At 43.3% G+C, this 22,624-nt stretch overlaps 1 protein-coding gene across 1 annotated transcript in view; it reads left to right on the forward strand.

Moving 5' to 3' along the window:
* Nucleotides 1-22,624, forward strand: part of cntn6 (contactin 6) — a gene marked incomplete at both ends in the record, with an annotated part of 180,525 nt that overhangs the window by 25,508 nt on the left and 132,393 nt on the right. The window contains 1 exon segment of the mRNA XM_084315769.1: nucleotides 12,578-12,704. Coding sequence (XP_084171895.1) covers nucleotides 12,578-12,704 — 127 coding nt within the window.

Consider the following 22,624-nt stretch of genomic DNA (forward strand, 5'->3'; position numbering starts at 1 on the left):
CCGGATGAAACAACACCCCCAGCAAAACAGAGCAACACATATAGCTTATTATACCTGAACGGTTGGGTCTGGTGTGGGGTGCTAAGCGATTGTTGTTGAGCGACAGACGATCGCATCGCCAGGCGACGTCGCTCGCCCACCGTCTGCGGTCGGCTTTAGGCTTATATGTGTGTGTTAGGGCTGTATGCGTGTGTTAGGGCTGTATGCGTGTGTTAGGGCTGTATGTGTCTGTTAGGGATGTATGTGTGTGTTAGAGCTGCACAGTATGTGTGTGTTAGGGCTGTATGTGTGTGTTAGAGCTGCACAGTATGTCTGTTAGGGCTGTATGTGTGTGTTAGAGCTGCACAGTATGTGTGTGTTAGGGCTGTATGTGTGTGTTAGAACTGCACAGTATGTCTGTTAGGGATGTATGTGTGTGTTAGAGCTGCACAGTATGTGTCTGTTAGGGATGTATGTGTGTGTTAGAGCTGCACAGTATGTGTGTGTTAGGGCTGTATGTGTGTGTTAGAGCTGCACAGTATGTCTGTTAGGGATGTATGTGTGTGTTAGAGCTGCACAGTATGTGTGTGTTAGGGCTGTATGTGTGTGTTAGAGCTGTACAGTATGTGTGTGTTAGGGCTGTATGTGTGTGTTAGAGCTGCACAGTATGTCTGTTAGGGCTGTATGTGTGTGTTAGAGCTGCACAGTATGTGTGTGTTAGGGCTGTATGTGTGTGTTAGAGCTGTACAGTATGTGTGTGTTAGGGCTGTATGTGTGTGTTAGGGCTGTATGTGTGTGTTAGAGCTGTATGTGTGTGTTAGGGCTGTACAGTACTGTATGTGTGTTAGAGCTGTATGTGTGTGTTAGGGCTGTATGTGTGTGTTAGGGCTGTACAGTACTGTATGTGTGTGTTAGGGCTGTACAGTACTGTATGTGTGTGTTAGGGCTGTATGTGTGTGTTAGGGCTGTATGTGTTGGGGCTGTACAGTAATGTATGTGTGTGTTAGGGCTGTATGTGTGTGTTGGGGCCCTACAGTACTGTATATGTTAGGGCTGTATGTGTGTGTTAGGGCTGTATGTGTGTGTTAGGGCTGTATGTGTTGGGGCTGTACAGTACTGTATGTGTGTGTTAGGGCTGTATGTGTGTGTTGGGGCTGTACAGTACTGTATATGTTAGGGCTGTATGTGTGTGTTAGGGCTGTATGTGTGTGTTGGGGCCCTACAGTACTGTGTGTTAGGGCTGTATGTGTGTGTTAGGGCTGTACAGTACTGTATGTGTGTGTTGGGGCTGTATGTGTGTGTTAGGGCTGTACAGTACTGTATGTGTGTGTTGGGGCTGTATGTGTGTGTTGGGGCCCTACAGTACTGTGTGTTAGGGCTGTATGTGTGTGTTAGGGCTGTACAGTACTGTATGTGTGTGTTAGAGCTGTATGTGTGTGTTAGGGCTGTATGTGTGTGTTAGGGCTGTACAGTACTGTATGTGTGTGTTAGGGCTGTATGTGTGTGTTGGGGCCCTACAGTACTGTGTGTGTTAGGGATGTATGTGTGTGTTAGGGCTGTCGTCCCCAATACCATTTTTAGGGCTTCGAAGCTCCAGCACCAATTCTCATAGAATATTTGAAGATTTGCAACAACCAAGATTTCTTCAAACTTGCTGTAATTATGAATGCAATATGTATTTATCACATGTTATCATTACGCTGTATTATTAAAATTATTATGCTATTGAGAGAGGCAAAATCGGACTTCAAGGTTTTTCCTCTGCATTCACTTTTAATTGGCTACAGAATGTCCAATAATCAAGTTAAATAAATGATAGCTTTAGTCTAAAACCGAAAACTGCCCATAGTCATAATGAGAAAGAAGTAGCCTGTGCAGCCTATGTCAAGAAATAAAATGTAAAAATAAAAAGCATTGTTGACTGCAGCAGGCTAGTCCACAAAAACAAAACTGCCTCTTCATACAGGCCTAATCAAAGTGAAATATTTTGCTTGTGAAAAGAAAAAAGGAATAAGGCCGTTAACACTAGCACAGCCGACAAGGGGTCAAATGACCCCTAGGCATTTTCAATAAATGTATCCTCGTCACTCGGTCGAGCTCCAGCTCTGTCACTCAATGACTTTTCCTAAAAGTACCCGTTTTATCTGGCACGGTTTCTGAAATTTCAAAATGACTTCAGGAAAATGTAATTAGAACGTTATTCCACTTATGGGCCATTGGAACAGACAAAAGTCACAGCACTTTGCGAGCGTCTAGCGCAGGGGTGGCCAACCCGTGGCTCGCGAGCCGCATGTGGCTCTTTGCCTGTCAATGTGTGGCTCTTCCATCCAAAAAAATAATAATAATAATTATAGTATTATTATTTTTAAACATTAAAACTAATTTTTTTTATGTGACTCAAACCTACATTTCATTGTGGTACACCTCATATTTTTATATTCAGAGAGAATTATATAGTGGACACTGTTTATTTTTCTCATATTTCTCATTATAAGCTGTCGGGTCATCTGACCCGTTTCTGGTGGGAATTAGTGGCATTTTCTCCATGGCTGTGCTCAGGCCCGGACTGGCCATCGGGAGCACCAGGAGTTTTCCCGGTTGCCTGGCCTGCACAGATTAAAAAAAAAGAATATTATATAAAAAAGAAATATATATATATTTTTTTATTATAATTTTATTTGTATTTTTTTGGCAGGCCATTGTTTCTAGTTGTGGCGGCGGCTCGGCGCGATAGTTTTTAGATAACCAGGTGGGTGGGGAACAACCAGGATTTCACTGTCTGCGACAGAGTTGGAGAACTATCTGACTCTCTCTCCCTCAAGCGGACACACACACACAATGGAGCCGTGCTGCCGCTTGTGATTGGTGGAGGTGGGACCAGGCGATACAACTGATTGACAGTGGAGGCGGCGAATGGAATGGCAGATGGCACACTCCCAAAAGGAGTTGTTAAATCTGACATTACAAAAAACAATATGTGGTGGTTATGATTGGGGCTGAAGTTGAATAAACAATTTATGAAAGAGAGAGTCAAAATAATTCCAAGATAATTCAAAGATTACACACCTTTGCCACATTGGCTACAAACATAATCACTGCAAAGTTATCAAAAAAATAAGAATCTGATCAGACACAAGGGTTAAGTTGTTGTTCCCTTTCTAATTTCCTCAAAAACATCTAGTCTAGTTAATGTGATCAATATTATTTGACAATTGATGCTTTTTGTTGGAAATTTCAGTCAGTGGGCTCATACTTTGAGCTCATTTTATAGTTAAAATGATTGAGACAACGCAATGCTCACCACACGTGATACATGTGTCACTATTCTGGCAGTGGCTACTGTTATTATAGTATTGTAATGAAAGGTCTGTTATTTAATGTTTGTGTAAAGGGCTATTTTAACTGTTGATGGGTAGTGCATCAGTAAAGTGAATATGGTATTGTGCTCTTGCCTTGTTTGAATAGGTGGAGAGAGTGGTTAACTGTATTATAATAGTAAATAGAAAAATATGTTGTGCTCTTGCTTTTTTCTTTTTGAAGGTGGAGAGAGTACCATTGCTAGTACCACAACAGTTTTATTTGACGTTCATAACAGTACATTGTACTAAGCAATTGTTGGCTCATTAGTTTGTGATTCACATGCACTAAAATTCACCAGAATGCAGGAAATTAAGTCTTTGTAACAAAAAATTTCCGGGTGGGGGACCCCCAGACCCCCCGCTTAAAAAGTGGCCTGATTGGGGCTATATCTCCTGGTATGAATTATTTCCCCAGTCCGGCCCTGGCTGTGCTAGTTAATTCAATTACATTTTCAATAAAAAAAATCCCAGAGGGTAAATTTCTGATTAGGCCTAGTACAAGGAACATACTGTACAAACAACACATATACTGTAAAGAGAGTACATGATAGACAGACAGGGACCATGTGGTAATTGTGGTAGATACAGTACATACATAACACTGACAATTAGGGTTGGGCACCGAGAACCAGTTCTAATAGGAACCGGTTCCTAACTTCCGGTTCCGGAACCGGTAAGAAAATGTTTGAATTTAGATTAAAAAAACGAATTAAATTTTTTTTTATTTTATTTAAATTTTTGTATTACTTTGTTAACACATTGATTGCCAGTCAGCAGGGGGCACTGTGGGCCGTCAGTGCCAGCGTTCTATTCAATGGGGAGAATGCCATGTTTGCAGTGCTAAAAACTATATTAAATATTATAGCTATGGATCTAATAACGTTTTCGATTGTCAGTGAGTTTCTTCCAGTCAACATGCAAAAAACAGATAATTTTCTTCATCCGTACATTTCTGTTTTATATTGTGGTGAATATGAGTATAGTTTGAGTGATTGAGTAATCCCAGGAAAAGACGCGAAAACAGCATTTTATTGGAATTCACTAAACACGTTGCCATTCCTCGCTTGGATCAACAATCAATCTGAAATCAACGCTAGATTATCGGTATTATCTTTCATCATGCACGCATTTTATTTAACCTTTATTTATCCAGGCAAGCAATTAAGAACAAATTCTTATATACAAAAGCAGTCTGTCCACGCATGAAAGGGGGCTTGGAGCGGGGCGCCCATCCATGCCGTGATGTGACCAACGGGACGCAGCCCACACACATAAAACACAGACACAGAGCGATCGCGGGGAAAAAAATATCGGATCAACACAAGATTGGTAATATAGAGTCCTTACCTGGTCTCTGATATACTGCAAAAAGAATAATCCAATTATCTGATCGCCATTCCAGATATCCAAAGCGATCCTGTCTCCGACATTATCCGGCATTGCACATGAACGGGCGGGCGGGGTCAGTTGTCCAAGCCATCCCTACAAGCGCTTGTTTTGCCGGAGTGTTTAGAACCCGCCCCCACGCTGCAGCTCGGCCGAGAAAACAAACCACATAGTTTCAAATGGAGTGCAATAGCGGCTGCAAGGCGTTAGGCGGCGGTATTGACCATCTGCGATCTCAGACACATTCAGGACAGCCTACACAAGGTGCCTTGATGGATTATGAATGGCAATAGCGAATAAAATAAATAACGAGACAAAAACGTAGATCTACATTTCCGGCACTCAACCGCTGGGCCACAGAAACGTAGATCTATGTTTTCGGCAACCAACGGGTTAATTAATACCCTAGTTACAGTACAGCAACCAAATTAAACTGTATCAAGTCAAAAAAAATAAAGGATTTTTCAAAAAAAAAAAATCTCCTGCGAAATATGCTGTGACCTGTTTTGACCTGCACCTCAAAGAATCAAAATCGAGAATCGTTTAGAACAGGAATCTAAATGGAGAATTGGAATCGTTCAAATCTAAACGATGCCCAACCCTACTGACAATGTATGACAAACGGCACTGACCATGTAGCAGAGTCGAATGGTAAAATGTCCACCAGTAGTAATAAATAATAATTTCCATCAGGGTCGGTACCGACCCCTAAATGACATTATGATCATAGATCCATATTTTTCAGAGTGATGCAAAACATTTGCGATTTTAAAATCAAACGTTTTCAAGTATTAACATCACTAACATGTCACAAAAGCATGTAGAATGTATATTATCATCAATACGTTAGTTTAGCAATAGGTTAAATGTGTTAAAATATAGTTTTAAGTTTTCGATTTTCGATCGTCCATTCCAAGCTTGAAACGAAAATGGAGATTTCGAACCATGGGAATTGTAGTCTTTTTGCAGCCATTTCGTAGAGGATATGCGTAGCTGTCGACCAGCGTTGGAATTTTCCTGAACTACACTTCCTGGCAAGTTCTATGGGGGTTCAAAGTTCAGAGTTGAATTATGAATTATGTCAATAACTGTTATTATTCGCGATAATAAGCCACAAAAGGTAAAGTTTTGAATATTGAAACACAGTTAGTTTCTCCTCCCTATTGTTAGCATGTAGGAACAATTAGATCTGAAATTAGTTTCAAAACGGTTGCACTGTGGGGAAAATAAAAAAGTACACTAGATTACAGTAGATTATTATCTGTTCTTATGCACGCCTGGTGATACTAAATCCAAATTGAACTCGGGCATTTGAAAGATACTATATCTATATGTATATATAGATATTATATATATATATATATATTATATATATATATAAATGTGCGAATTGGCTATAATAAGGTAATGTATAAGCATCTATTCTATATTCTATAATAATATTTCAAATTGCATTGGTCCGGATGGGAGAATTCAGTACTGTATCTACAGAACCTTCGGTTTTATCATCTTCCCTTTATTAATTTCCTTAGATTTTTTGTACACATGATCTCAAGAGGGTACTGAATGAGGTCAGTGGCAGTTTCTTAAGTTTGGTCATTATTATCATGGTGTTATTCACTGTCAAAGATGCAAAGAAAAATCATAATTCATATTTTCCTTTGTTTCATCACAATTTAAGCAAGCCTAGTAATAGACACAATATTTACATGCATTCCCTGAGGTCCATAGATGTACCTAGATACCAAGAATATGCAAATAGCCCTGTAGAAGTGGAGCAATATTCCATTTACCTAGGTATATATTTTATGCGGATTTTCACATCATGTGGAACAGGTTAAAGTGCAAGAGAGTGGTGGCCGGCACAATGGGTGGATGGGGGGGGGGGCAAGAAGAGACCGGGAGCAGACTGAAGTTTAGCAGGCGAACAGCCTCATATTATGTGAAGGCTCCCTTCCTCCGGTTAAGATAAGATAAGATAGTTATTTATTGTCTGTTGAAATTAGTTTTGTGTCAGAACACACAATACTGCGTTAAATTTTTTTTTTTACAGCATAGACATACAGACTCATTCGCCTTCTAAGGAGATGGTGGGCGTGTCTGTATGCAAATGAATTTAGCGCAAACGCACTTTTGAGTTTAAGAATGAGTGGGATTCATCATGCAAATCTCCTGGGTACGCACAGATTTAGACGTTAAGAACGGCTTGATGAATGTGGCAGTGGCTTTTCTTATTGTTCTCTTAACACTTTGATTGCCCAACCCGAGTTTTCTCGGGTTTACCCCCCGCGGATTGAATGCCCACTCACGAGAATTCTCGTATTTTCTCGTTATTTTTTTATTAGCGATCTGAAATCATATTTCATCAACCGAGTCTACCGTTGGAAATTCAGCCACTCCAGGCGCTCAGATGTGAAAAAAGCGCCCCCTATTGTCTCCCAGATGGTAATTCACCCTTTTGGATTGAACTCAATGAAAATGAATGAGAAAAAAAATCCCTGACTCCACATTTTACTTCTCACTCACGCAGCCGGGGTCGATCAGCTCCACTAGTGAGCCTCAGAGCAGCGGGGATTATGTGTTTTTACAGTGTACATGGTGAATCAATAAAAGGATAGATTTTTTCTAATGGCGATCAGGAATTGGAATAATCCATTTGGATATCATCTGATCTCAGGTAAGGAATCTATGTTACCAGTCTTAGGATAATCAGACTCGTTTTCACGGAGATATAAGCTTTTATGTGAGTATGTGATATGGCTGATTGACTGTGCGAGCGGTCAGGAAATAGGAGAATCGATTTTCAGCTCGCGGCCAGAGCGTGCGTGCGTACACATGTACTATCGATGATCTAGCGTTTATTTGAAAACTATTTGTGAATGGGCCGAGGAATGACAACGTTCTAGAGCAGTAATTCCCAAAGTCGGGGTCGCGACCCAAAGGTGGGCTGCGAGCAGCCACGGGAGGGCCGCGAGATAATAAAAAAATAAATAAAAAAAGATTTTTTTTTTTTTTTTTTTGTCAGGCCACTGAACTTAGAAGCAGGCCAGGACAGTGTTTCTAGTTGTATTCTACAATTCTATTCTATTGTATTCTAAAATGTGACTATATGGTTTTATATTAACTTAATAAATAAACAAAAACGAAAAATTTACTTATTTCAACGAACATTTCAAACTAAATAACAGATTATGCACATAAAACACTGAAAACAACCGAAGCAACAATAGTATTTTAATGAGGCTATTATTATTATCATTATTATTTTGCAACAAGTTAGCCCTCTCATAAATAGCACATATAAATGAATAACTAACTTGAACTAACTTAATAGGATTGAAGTGATATTTGGCTTAAAAAATCGGTCGCATGACAAAAAAAAAAAAAAAAAAAAGCCTGACGATGTGCATTGGGCCTCGGCTCTCTGACGCCTTATTTTCTGGGTCCCGGCCTGAAAAGTTTGGGAACCCCTGTTCTAGAGTATTCCAGTAAAGGGCGATTATCATGGAATGTCTTCATTTTTCCATGAAAACGAGTGCTTTTCAAAATGCTAGAAAACGGAAATAAAGCGATAAAAAAATCTGCTACGACAATGTTGACTGGAAAATGAGTCTTTGATAAGCGACGGGCAGATTAGACACATAGCCATAATTTAAAACATTAGGCGATATTAACGTTAACAATGAAGTGGTGCTGGGCATTCAAGGAGGTAAAAAGGAATTAAGCTTGGGCAGTGAAAGTGTTAACAGACAGGTAAGCAAGAATATAAGAAAAAGAATAAGAGAGTATTGTTGAATGATGCCCAATGTAATTAACCCCTTCCCTCCAAACCAACGTTGTTCATTTGTTTTGCACAGCCCTTTTATATTGCACGATCCCGTGTAGGTTGTGACCACATTGCTATCCTGCTTGTTAAGTAGGCTTATTGAATGTGGCACAAATGCAAGCTTTTCAGTTTCCACTTGGGGGATCTGAAGCCTACGGGGAGGGTAGCAGCTTGTATTCTGTGCGTAATACATGTGAGGGTAGTAGTGTAACTTTCCAGAAATATTTGTTTGATGCATTTGCAGATTATCTTTGAGGCGTTGACAGGCCCTGCGTGGGACGTGGGTGGGGTCCTGTAGGATGGAGTGCGCTTTCCGGAGCATTTGCTGATCATGCAGTGAGATCGGAGATAGGAGGGGGGGGGGTGCCCTGTGATTTTGGAGCAGGTGTTCACGCTGTACTCTGGGGATGCTTCTTGTCTTGGATTGTGAGAGTGGAACGAAGAAAATTAATGAGAAGGTTATTATGCTTTCGATGAAGGAGTTGCAAAATGTAGTGAGGATATTCCTGCTTTACCCCCAAAGGAGTTTTGCTTCCCCGAAAAATGCTGACGCTGTTGGCACTTCTTGAAGACCACCTCTGTGTCTGGCTTCAAAACACAGTTTGTCATTGACTCACAGCGCCCAGGTATTTGTACCCGGTGTACAGCTTCCACCAGTTCCCCATGATTTACGGCTGCGGACCTGCCTCACTCCACACTCGGTGAAGTCCACGGACATCTCCTTGGTCTTGGTGACATTCAGCCCTAAACAAGAGCTGTCATGCCATTCCACATTCCGTGATCTCGGGCAGGGCCAGAGAGCAGGGAAGGGAGCATGGTTATGTTCCACAAACTTCACCAGATGGCGATTAGGATGGAGGCTTCTGCAGTCATCTGTATACAGGTTGAACAGCAGGGGTGAGAGGACACAGCCCTGGGGGGAGCCGGTGGATGTGTACCGGAGGTCACATGCAATCTTAAATAATTAACAGGCTTGCTTGTGTTGCCTTGGGATTAACATGAAAGTGAGAGTCATTTGAGGCTTAATAAAACCACCATGAATAGCCTACATGTGAAAAAAGCAAGATGTTAAATTGTGCCTTCACTTTAAGTGTGCATTGATCAAGCTAAATGAGCATATCCAATCAAAGCGAAACGGTGAATCACACCCAAGGAAAATAGCGTCTGTAAACCTTGACTACAGCTCAATGCACGTTGGACTGTGTGATGGAAAGACCAATGTGTCCACATTCTTTGGCAACAGGGAATTTCTCACTTTGCTTACAATAAAGGCATCTTTTGGGAAAATGGGCTCTGAGGGGGTTGAAGTGGCAGGGATGAAAAGCAACAGGGATAGCGGTCCGCATTTCTCCACCACTCAAGAGGACCATAATCCATCTTTGATCTGTCTTTTAACAAGAAACCATGTTGTTGTAAAGCCATGAATATTTGTGAGCCCTGCTCAAAATGCTGTAAATTATAATGACTAAATAGAACAGAGATAATCTGAAATATGAAGTTAACATCACTCCTACTGTATTAAGTTGATTAATCGTACTTAAACAACCCAATTCAGATCAATGTGAATTAAAAGATAATTCAATTGAGACCAGATTATTATAATATTTTTTTTCTCTTCCAATCTCCTTTCCCAAGTCATAATATAATTCCACTTTCCTCTCCTTCCTCCCTCAGTCTCTTTCAATGTATCCCCACCCCCTCCCCCCAGGCGGAGTTTAGGGAGACAGACAGACTATTTGGTTGTTGTTTTAGTTTAAATCAAGCATTCTATTGAAACAATACTGTTTTTGATGGAGATTGATGATTTTGGAATAGTTTACTCAGGTAAGATGGCTGCATTTTTATCCCACTCCATCAACAGCAGTGTCTCCTCTATAGTTTTATCTCTATGGACCCAATTCACTCCGCCTTTTGGCCACGCCGCAAGGCCGCATGGATAGGATTGAAATAGGATAAGACTAATACCTGGCATTACTTTAATTTCATAGCGGTTTGAAAATCAAATGCAAGCCTATTCAACAACAACCGCATGGCAATAATGACGACAGAGTTCTGAACTCAACTCGGGTGCAGTCAGATAGGATTGCACTCCAAACAATCTACAAAGTGCCGTTTGGAAATATGCAGATACTGTAGCTCGTCATGTGATAACATTGGAACATAGGACTGATAAATATAGGGATTTATGCAAAAAAAAATTATTGGTTTTAAGTATTTAACGAGACATTCAACATCCATTTCGCCAATGTCGTCTGCTTATAAAATAGGATAAGACTAAGCAAAACTACCACCATAGTAAAGGTACATTCGGTCGTAACTAGTTCGATGGAAAAACCCTTAACTGGCCAAGTAACTATAGTCTCACATGACCTGTTGTTCTTTTTGCCATAATGGACGCAAGGATTCGCTAATGTAGAGTGGCAGTGCCTCTCAGCCATGCCCCTAAAAGGTCTGCCAGTTCCTTCTGTTATTTGGATGTTTTATCCACATCAACCACTGGCGTCTCACAAAAGATTGTGCCTCTATGATGATGAAGCCCAATACAGATAACAGAAAGTGAGTCATAACTGATGCTGTAGGCACAAGACAAGAAGCATGTCAATATTGGGGAAGGGGAAGGATTTAAATGGTTCATGAAAACACCTGCGCGGTGATTGATTGATTGAAAATTGTATTAACAGATTGCAGAATGGGTACAATACAGTACGTTAAGGGGATGCAGACCAGAGAAATACTTTCGTCTTGTTTACATCACGGTCCCTTATTTTCAATTCATAATGAATTGTAAGTAAGGGTGCAATTAGCACCGTGCAATCCATTCTTTGTGGATCCCGCCCTCGCTGTCTGTGATAGTTTTAAATGCACTGTTAGCTTATCTCTGTTGTTGACCAGGGAGAGCGGAGGGACGAGAGAAGCATGGTGTCACTTCTGCCTCAAATTATTCAAACTGGTGCGGATTTGTGATGGTTTTAGTGTCTCAAATCACAGTCCAATCAGAGTGTGACGTCCACCATAGTCTGATTATTCATATCAGTGAGTATACTATAAGTAGAGTTTGATGCATGGAAACCACATGGGAAACTACTTTTAAGAATTAAAAATACAATTAATATAATAAATTGAGTTGAACGTTTTGTTAAAGTTAGAGGTTCTATGTATATATAACTGTTTCCACTAGAGGGCGCTCTAGGCGAAGCCACTAATGCTGCCACCAGGTGGCAAGTATTTAAGGAGATGTCTCCTCCCCCTCTATCTCTTTCCCCACCTGCCTCTCACCGAGAGGAGAACTCATGTGCTGCTGCTTTACCATGTGAATAAATAAACCACGCCAAAGGCTAAAGATAGAAACCATACCTCTTGACCACATTATTGTCGCCCCATAGCCAGATTCTGTCAACACGTTTGATTGGAGGACTAGTTGAAGCAGCACTCTTCTATGTAGGGCTGGGTATTGAAATCCAATAATTTTATGGTATCAATCGAATTGCTTCAATACTATCGAGTATCGAAAAATACTAAAATGTTCAAACGATACCCAGCCCTAGTTATATGCGAGAAATATTAAGTAGTTTACTTGTGTGCTACCGTCATCCAGAGCCTGTATTTCCTTCACAACGACCGAGAGAGGGACAAAAGGAGTGACACACAACATCAGTTTCTGGTCTGATGGCGTCTGATGAGCGTTTACGTCACGTTAAGTGATCTTTAAATATAAATAGACCCTCTGCTTAGTGTTTATGTCAATGTACTTCAGCATCAGTCATTTAACAGTGCTACATATAGGGTTTAAAACTCTAAAATAAAATATATCATTGTCAATTAAACCAATAGCATAGCATGGTATAATTATTGTCAGTTGACGGCGAAAAATTTGGCGGGATGCGTCTGTCCTGCCATTATCCAAATCATAACAAGTATGGTTGCTATTCGTAGAGGACATGTGTTTACACAATAAACCATGGTTACTCTGTGTAAAGAGGAGGGTAAAAAACACACTTCTCCCCCCGTGATGATGACTGTGTTTCAGAGAGGAACACACGCCACGGCCCTGTCTTCACCCAGGAGCCCAGTGACAGCGTGTTCCCGCTGAGCTCGGAGGATAACAAGGTGTTCATCAACTGCAAGGCGAAGGGAAACCCGCCGCCCCGTTACAAGTGAGTGTTTGTTCTCACTTATTGTTGCCTAGCCCAGAGCTGTGGCCCTGCGAGACTACGTCCTCACGTTCAACTGCAAATTAGGATATCATGTTCTTTAGTGCCTGCATGTACGTTTAGCATTTCAACGATGTGGACCTGCATAATGATGATGATGGCGCGTGTGTGTGTGCGTGTGCATGTGCGTGTGTGTGTGCTTGTGTGTATGCGTGCGTAATACATATGATGTGGTGCTGCTATGGTATGTCTGAGAGTGTGTACAATATGTAGGCCTGTCCTTGACTGAAATGATTAGTCAGCTAACAGTCATACTGTAGGACTTAGGTCGACTATTCGATGTATTGTACATATCTGTAAAATTGTGTTTCCCACATGCAGTTGTGCAGAAGGACCTCTTGTATATGCTTGTGTCTTTCTCTTTCAGGAAATAACTTTAAAAAAGCATTATTAGAATGACTAATCGTATCGGTTGACCAAACCCAACGATTAATAGGAACACGTCAACATTTTGGGAAATGCGCTTACCGTCTTCTCCAGAGTCAGACATGAAGATAGATACCAATTTCCTCTCTGTGCGTTCAGTAGAAAACTATCCGGCTGCCAGTTACTGTAGTCTAGCTTAGCACAAATTAATGGAAGTGGATATGGACCAGCTAGCCTAGTTGTTGGCCAAAAACACCTCTCCCGGAGTTTTAAGCTAGGCTAGTGGTCTGTTACTAGGCTTGAGTAAATTGTAATGAACCAAAGCAGAATATAAATTATTATTATTATTATTCATAACTTATTTTCATCTTTGACGGTGAATAACATCATGCTAACATTAACCAGACGTGACCACTGAGCTCATTCAGCACCTTCTTGAGATCAAGTGTACAAATCTAAGCAAATGAATAAAGGGCAGATGATTTACAGGGGGTTTTGTAGATACAGTAGTGAATGTTGCCATCCGGACACATGCTATTTGAAATATGAATATAGAATGTCAGGCCTATAAATTACCTTATTATGGCCATGTCATACATCTATGGATCGGGCCAAATCTCCTTCTCCAAATCTGGATTTAGTACCACCAGGCGCCTGGTATAGGGCAGCAAAGACTGTGAATGAAATCTACTATAAGTACAGTTACTTTTTTATAATGTCCATTTCTCCGCCATTTTTTATCAAATTGAGAAGCGTTTTTTTCACAGAAAGGTAAAGAAACAAACAACATTTTATTTTATGGCAATAACGTTCAGGTTTGTTCAACCAGTGAGATATAATCACAAAAATGCACAGACAATTATTTTAATAACTTTATTTGTTTAACTCATATTTAGCTAATAACACTTAAAATCATTGGTAAACAACAAACGTAGTGCTGAAAATATACACTTTGACTGCTGTTTTGATAGGGTTAGGGTCTTTACTCTTGGCTACATTTGAAAAATAAGCGCAACATTCATTAACACTATCAGTGCCGGCCTTGTTTACCTTTTTACCCCGTTGAATGCCATCATCCACTTCAATGTTAGCGTTAAAAACGCATAATCTATGTTTTAAATTATGGCTATGTGTCTAATCTGCCCGTCGCTTATCAATGACTTGTTTGCAGTCAACATTGTCGAAACGGATTGTTTTTTAATCGGTTCATATCCTTTTTATAGCATTTCGAAAAGCTATCGTTCTCTCGCAAATTTTTGGAAAATTTAAAGATTCCCTCATAAACGGCATTTATTGGAATATTCTCGAATACACTCGTTGTCATTTGTCTGCCTATTTATGAATTGTTTTCAAATAAACGCTAGATTATCGATAGTATATGTGTACTTATGCACGCTATAGAGGCGGGCTGAAAAATCTATTATCCATTTCCTCAAGATCACATACACACACACACACAGCACATGCTGATATCTCAGTGAATACAGGTCTGATTATCCTAAAACTGGTAACATAGACTCCTTACCTTAGATCAGATGTTCTCCAAAAAGATTATTCCAATTCCTGATCGCCATTCCAAATATCGATTGCGTTTATTGATTGATTATTGGCTGCTGTAAATATATATTCCGGGCTGCTTTCCAACTCGCGATCAGATCAGACGGCTCGCCAGCACAATGGAGCCAGTTGGCTCCCCCCACAGGGATCTCCCAGTATAATCGACTGACCTGCAGTTACACAGGGATAGACGATAGGGGGCGGTTTTTTCCCATCTGAGCCCCTAGAGCAGGGGTAGGCAACCCTAGGCACGCATGCCTGAATCGCGGGGGCATTTTCATAGGCACAGGGGGCAACAGTAAAAAATATATATATATACTTTTTTTTTTTTTTTTAATATTATAGTGAAATATTTTGCACTGTTGTCGCATTTATCTTGTTGAAATCCTCCCACAGGTTCTTTTTACTACCACATATTTAATTGAGACCCTTTATTTGTTTATTATTTCAATTTAGCTGGAAATACATTGCTACATCATTCAGTAACATTTGAAGAGCCTTATAACAAAAACATTATTACAGTCACCATTGTGACCAGTGGGATTAATCAACACATTGTATTATTTATTTTTCTATTTCATTGAACATTGCACATGTTAACTAATTTAATCCCAAATTTTTCTTGCAATGTAAGTGCTTGCATTTTGTTCCTTAGACCTCCCTAACAGATGATCTGTATTTTTTTATTTTTTATTTTATGATGGTTAAGTTGGTGAATATGTTAGTTTTATGCTTGGTCACAATAGTGACCATTGGGATCTAACAGTCAAAATTTAAATAAACTAAATAATGGCAATAAACTAAATAATGGCAGTAAATTAAAGTGGTAGTGTGTGTGTGTCAGTGGGGGGGGGGGATTAGTCCAGAGTCTGTGGGGGGGGGGGGGGGGGGCAAAGTAAGAGAGGAGTCCAGATTCTGTGGAGGCAGGTAAGAGAGGGGTAGGGGGAGCTGGGTCTGGGTGGTCATTATGTGTAGTCTGGGTGGTCATCATGTAGTCTGGGTGGTCATCATGTAGTCTGGGTGGTCATTATGTGCTGTCTGGGTGGTCATTATGTGTAGTATGGGTGGTCATCATGTTGTCTGGGTGGTCATTATGTGCTGTCTGGGTGGTCATTATGTGTAGTCTGGGTGGTCATTATGTAGTCTGGGTGGGCATTATGTAGTCTGGGTGGTCATCATGTAGTATAGGTGGTCATCATGTAGTCTGGGTGGTCATTATGTGTAGTCTGGGTGGTCATCATGTAGTCTGGGTGGTCATCATGTAGTCTGGGTGGTCATTATGTAGTCTGGGTGGTCATTATGTAGTCTGGGTGGTCATCATGTAGTCTGGGTGGTCATCATGTAGTCTGAGTGGTCATTATGTGTAGTCTGGGTGGTCATTATGTGTAGTCTGGGTGGTCATTATGTAGTCTGGGTGGTCATTATGTGTAGTCTGGGTGGTCATTATGTGTAGTCTGGGTGGTCATTATGTGTAGTCTGGGTGGTCATTATGTAGTCTGGGTGGTAATTATGTAGTCTGGGTGGTCATTATGTGTAGTCTGGGTGGTCATTATGTAGTCTGGGTGGTCATTATGTGTAGTCTGGGTGGTCATTATGTAGTCTGGGTGGTCATTATGTGTAGTCTGGGTGGTCATTATGTAGTCTGGGTGGTCATTATGTGTAGTCTGGGTGGTCATTATGTGTAGTCTGGGTGGTCATTATGTAGTCTGGGTGGTCATTATGTGTAGTCTGGGTGGTCATTATGTAGTCTGGGTGGTCATTATGTAGTCTGGGTGGTCATTATGTGTAGTCTGGGTGGTCATCATGTAATATGGGTGGTCATTATGTGTAGTCTGGGTGGTCATTATGTAGTCTGGGTGGTCATTATGTGTAGTCTGGGTGGTCATCATGTGTAGTCTGGGTGGTCATTATGTAGTCTGGGTGGTCATTATGTAGTCTGGGTGGTCATTATGTGTAGTCTGGGTGGTCATTATGTAGTCTGGGGGGTCATTATGTGTAGTCTGGGTGGTTATTATGTAGTCTGGGTGGTCATTATGTAGTCTGGGTGGTCATTATGTGTAGTCTGGGTGGTCATTATGTAGTCTGGGTGGTCATTATGTAGTCTGGGTGGTCATTATGTGTAGTCTGGGTGGTCATCATGTAATATGGGTGGTCATTATGTGTAGTCTGGGTGGTCATTATGTAGTCTGGGTGGTCATTATGTGTAGTCTGGGTGGTCATCATGTGTAGTCTGGGTGGTCATTATGTAGTCTGGGTGGTCATTATGTAGTCTGGGTGGTCATTATGTTTAGTCTGGGTGGTCATTATGTAGTCTGGGTGGTCATTATGTGTAGTCTGGGTGGTCATTATGTAGTCTGGGTGGTCATTATGTAGTCTGGGTGGTCATTATGTAGTCTGGGTGGTCATTATGTGTAGTCTGGGTGGTCATTATGTAGTCTGGGTGGTCATTATGTGTAGTCTGGGTGGTCATCATGTAGTCTGGGTGGTCATTATGTAGTCTGGGTGGTCATTATGTGTAATCTGGGTGGTCATTATGTAGTCTGGGTGGTCATTATGTAGTCTGGGTGGTCATTATGTGTAGTATGGGTGGTCATCATGTGTAGTCTGGGTGGTCATTATGTAGTCTGGGTGGTCATTATGTGTAGTCTGGGTGGTCATTATGTAGTCTGGGTGGTCATTATGTGTAGTCTGGGTGGTCATCATGTGTAGTCTGGGTGGTCATCATGTAGTCTGGGTGGTCATCATGTGTAGTCTGGGTGGTCATCAAAAAACGTGGATGAATAAGAGAAATCGTCAAAATCGCCCATTTCTGACTATGTTTTATCCCAATGGTCACTTTTGTGACCATGGTTACATTTCCACCTCTTGAGGTTAAAATATGCATGCAAGCATATCATTGTCATTACATATCAGTAGAAGACCCTTAGTATATATACAACATACTATAGTTTAATCAGTAAGATGTTGTACTTACTTCTTTTTGGGGGGTTGTTCTGGCAGCCATTTTGTGCTGCATGGACAAACAGGAAATAGACTGGCCTGGTCATGTGATGATTCAAGCTAGTCACATGACCTTTATACAATTTGAAAGTTGACAACATGTTGTTTCTTGTGAAAGTTTATTTTTTTATCCAGAGCAAACTACCATGCTTCTAGAGCTTCTAGAAGTAAAAATGTGACCATTAGGATTAAATGGGTTAAAAGCCTTTTTTTTTACTCAAAATGTGAGTATTACCAAGTCAACTTGTGTTCTTAAAACAATGACAATAAACGTTAGGTTATGACTATAACCAAGTTCTGTTAGTTAGGGGCGATGCTTGGCATCGCTACTGCACTATCTCGCGTACGTGCACGCGTACTGAATAAACCACAAATGTACCTCTAATACCAGTATTAGTCTGACCACACCCCTCATCAGCTTACCTTCATAAGCAGGTGTGTGGTCACCTGCTCTCCTCCTTCCCAAGCTTTCACCACAAGGTGAGGACAAGGGCTGCAGCGGCCGTCCGATGCCAAGCATCGCCCCTAACTAACAGAACTTGGTTATAGTCATAACCTAACGTTCTGTATCGTTAGTGGCTTAGCTTGGCATCGCTACTGCACAAGGGAGGCCAAGCGGAGCCACTTGGCTGACAAATACACCCCGCTGACAGCCCCCCAAAACCATCAGAACAGGGAGGGCCGAGCCCCCCCGACCCCCCCTAATGGAGGGTAGCCCCCCTATTAGGGACGTCACGGGAGGGCGACGGACCCGACCGTGCGAAGAGGCACTCAAGCAACTCAACGCACAGGGTGAGCAGACCGTGGCTTGACCCCACGACTACACACACGCACAACCCGCATGCCACCCGGGAACGAACGGAGGAACAACCTCGTTACTGCCCCCAGAATCACGGGGTCAAGGGCAAACCCAACCCCGTGGCAAGGCCGTAGCAGCGGAGCACGAAGGAAGACCCAGACCCACCAAAAGGACTGGACTCCCTAGAATGGGGGCCCGGAGAAGTCCATGATGCCAGCATCAAGACCCCACCAGGTGGGCACGTAGTGCCCCGCCCCCCACATCGCCAGCGTATTCGGACAAAGGCCCCTCAGTTACTGCACCTGGTATTCCCAGGCGGAACCAACCAGGCCAGAACCTGCCCAGCTTCCGAGATCGGACGAGATCGGGCGTGTTCAGGTCGGTATGGCCGTAAGCCGAGCGGGCCCCGTCCCCCCAATAGTACACCGCCTGGCACACTGACCCTGCAGAATAGGCAGTCAGCATGGCCGTAAGCACACAAAAAAGGTTAACCAACGGAAGCAGGCAGCGCACCGGGGAAAAACCAGGCAACAGGCTGTTAACCCTAGCCTGGAGACTGCGGACGAGACAGGCGCCAGAGGGGACAGCTGAACACAGCCGCCCCGGCGGAAGGAGCGTAAGCTGGCGGTGTTGCATGACCAAGCCTCCATTTAACAACCCCCACCCAGAGGGGTCGAGGCAGAGAAGGCTGACACGATTGGCAGACGTCATGAACGTGCAGGGGCACCCTCAAACGGTGAACCCGGGAGTTGACACTGCTCCAACACACCAGGGAATCAACCACCTCGGTGTTACCCAATGCGGTGGTTGTTCCTATAACCCCTCAAGAAAAAACTCCAAAACACACCTGCGGGTATACACCGGCTATACCGCAGTACAAGTGTTTCAGTTTCCAAAAAGGGTTAACCCAGGCCTACGGGTCGCAAACATCACTTCGGACCGGGCCTGGCGGTACGGGAAGCACAGGGTCACCAGAGGAGGTCAAAAAACCACCCCCACAGGCCCCTCTTCGCCATGCGTGAGAGAGGAGCGAAAAATAATGGAGAACCAGCCCCTAAGCACACCGTACCTGGTATTCCCCGGCGGTCTCCCAACCAAGTACTAACCAGGACCAACCTGTGTAGCGGCCGAGATCCGACGAGATCGAACGCGTACAGAATGGCATGGCTGTAAGCCATGACGACAGTGCTGAGTAAAAACATACCCAACCAGGGTCTCCATAGCGCTTAACCCTGTGACACCCAGACCGACCTGGCATTTTTCCCCCTGAAAAAAGCCCAAGTCCCTCAGGGTACCAGAACAGCAGATCTGCATCCCCGGCGGACAACGGGTTCAACTGATCTGGACCAGCGTGACCAGAACCAGTCCCGTGCCCTAACCACGCCGACATGCCTACTCCAGGAGAAGGGCAGATATGCGTGTTGATCTTAACATGAAAAGAAGGCGCCACCCAGACGTTCGGACGAACCGCGCCTGGTGGCCCACCCCAAGGGCGTGAGACCCCACTACATATGTTCAGATCCATCCCGTCATCATCCCCCAGACATGAACGAGAATCCGTCGACAACCCACCCAGGTCATGGGATGTGGTCGCCGGAAGAGGAAAAACTCCCATCTCAGTTGCTTTATAAAAACGCTGTTTCAACCACAAGCAACCAAGGCGTGCCAGTCAATCGCCTGTTTACAGCGAGCTAGCACTATACGTGCGTCGGGACACACCCCCATCAAGGAACAGGCTATTTAGACCTGTCATTGAATCCCCAAGGCGCCCAGGGGAACGACAAGAGGGGTGTGACACTCCCTAACTCCAACACTTCTGGAATAGAAAGAAGGAAGCATCAACAGTATGTATCCCAGTCTACACAGCCGGGGTAAAAAATGTTCACATTTTTACATCCCACCACCCTCCCATAGGAAAGAGACGGGGATCCCCAGAGAGACTTCCCACGCGAGCTGTACAGATTGAAAAGAATATATTGCACCTTGAGCCATGTAAAAAACTGGTTTTAGGGCCTCCGGGGAAGAGGCACCGAACCCATACACACTCAATAAACGAATTGAATCGAATATACATACAATAGAAAAGGACCCTTCTAGAGGGTCCACTCACTTTGACAATCTGAGGAGGAAGGCTCTGTACTCTGATGGAGGCTTCCTCACATGGAAGAAGGAGTCCGAACTCACAGAAGGCCTGAGTAGGCGCTTGGTGAGGAGGAGCCCTGACCACCCCCCCTGAAAACAGATCCATCACATGGACCTGAACAGCACACGGAAGTCCTACCAACAGAGACGCGCACGGTGACGTACTCTATGGCGGGGGAATTCCTGCGGTGCACACGCCCAATATACCAGGCCGTGGGACCAGGAACTCCCCCCCCCCCCCCCCCCCCCCCCCCCCGTAACGTGCCGAACCGCCACGTGACGGGAACCTTGAAGGACAGGGGGTGTACCCCTGACCGACAGAACAATGGGGAGAGGAAAGGTTACCAGTTCACCCCTTTACGACCCCACACCCATGATACGACGTAACGACAAAAAGAGAATATGACACAGTCATAGTCAGCTCTATGAAGCGTTTCACAGCTCCACACAGCGCACGAGCTAACCTGCTATCTGATTTTTACTAAGGAAAAACACAGAATAGAGAGGGCTCTAAGAACCCCGGTCCAACATACACATGTGCTTCTGTGGCCAGTACAACCCAGTTGTAGGTCACATGACACACACAACCCATCATCACCTACAAAAAATGGCAAAAACACTCAACAGAGGAACGCCGTTTTTTTCACAATGAGAGAATACATTATTCTTGATTAGTATCGACCACAGGCCTTGCTAAGCACACATGACAGCAACCAAACCAATTTCCCCTTAGGAAATAAGTTTCTCCAGCAGATTTAGCACAACCTCAGCAATCAAGCTAAGAGTTACATCGCATCCCTACCACACAAAAGACACAATTAATGCACAACATGTCTGATAGGAGGTGATAAAGTCCCCAGGGAACCGGGGGGGAAAAACACAATCCTCCTATTTTACCCTTAATACGGCCAGTTAAAACAGGAAAACCTGTTAATGTGTGAACTCACTGTTCATTGTCATCACAGTCTGAGAAAGAACATTCTTTTACTCACTCGTCACCAAGCATAGCTTCATAGGTTAGTTGCCTTAGTAGTGAGTACACGGTACACATAAACACCATGATGTTTCTCACACAACAACCAGATCAATACATCACGATCTGCACGGAGAAGCTAACTGCCAGTGACAAAAACAGCTCACACATAACCCGCAACGTATCCCAAATGCATTGCAACAACACACGTTTTGGGAAAAAACACCGTTATTCACAATACATTTAGCAAGGTAAAACCAGAAGACGTGTTATGAGGTCTGGCCAACCCCGTACCTACCCGGAACGCAGATCAGCGAAGTGCAGTCACAAGACACCGTAGAACACAGCCGTCCTGTGTTGTTCGATCCGGGCAGCGTCGCCGCTCCAACCAGTCGCTACAGTCCTCTTTGTTGACGCAATCGCCGTCCAGGCTCAGGGCAGGGTCGACGAACATCCCCTGTCAAGGATGACGTCGTGGTCAAGAGTGTAAAACATGTTAAAATCAAAGCACGTTCAACAGAATAGCATCAAGCTAACGGCCGCTCCAACCGTTCGGGTGCTATTGCTTCCGCTCGCGAGACGCCGATCTAACGACGCACGCGATCAGAAGCGAGCTCCCGGCGGCGCGCGAGAAGCTAAGCTACCCCGCGCCAGGCCACTGACCGGCTAACCGTAAGCTATGAACATGTAAACAATGACATAACACTCACCCAGACAGGCCGCCGTTCTGAACCTCTCCACACTTTTTAAGAGAAAAGAGAAAACAAGACGTCAACACCGCTTCACAACGGTGACATTACCACGTCCGGCGGAATCAGCACAGTACCAACTGGCCTGTATAGCTGACTTTGAACATGAATCTGCCGCTATCGCACATTACATGCACATATCCCCTCGTGAAGGAATACTCTCATTTGGATATGAAAGATGGGGCCTTAACACGGTGACAGAGAGAATCCACTCGTCCAGAACACACAGGGATCACCAGTGTCAATGGTCGCGGCCCACTATAGTTAAAACTATAAT

This window comes from Notolepis coatsorum, assembly GCF_963971535.1.
Source record: "Notolepis coatsorum genome assembly, chromosome: 6".
Lineage (NCBI taxonomy): Eukaryota > Metazoa > Chordata > Actinopteri > Aulopiformes > Paralepididae > Notolepis > Notolepis coatsorum.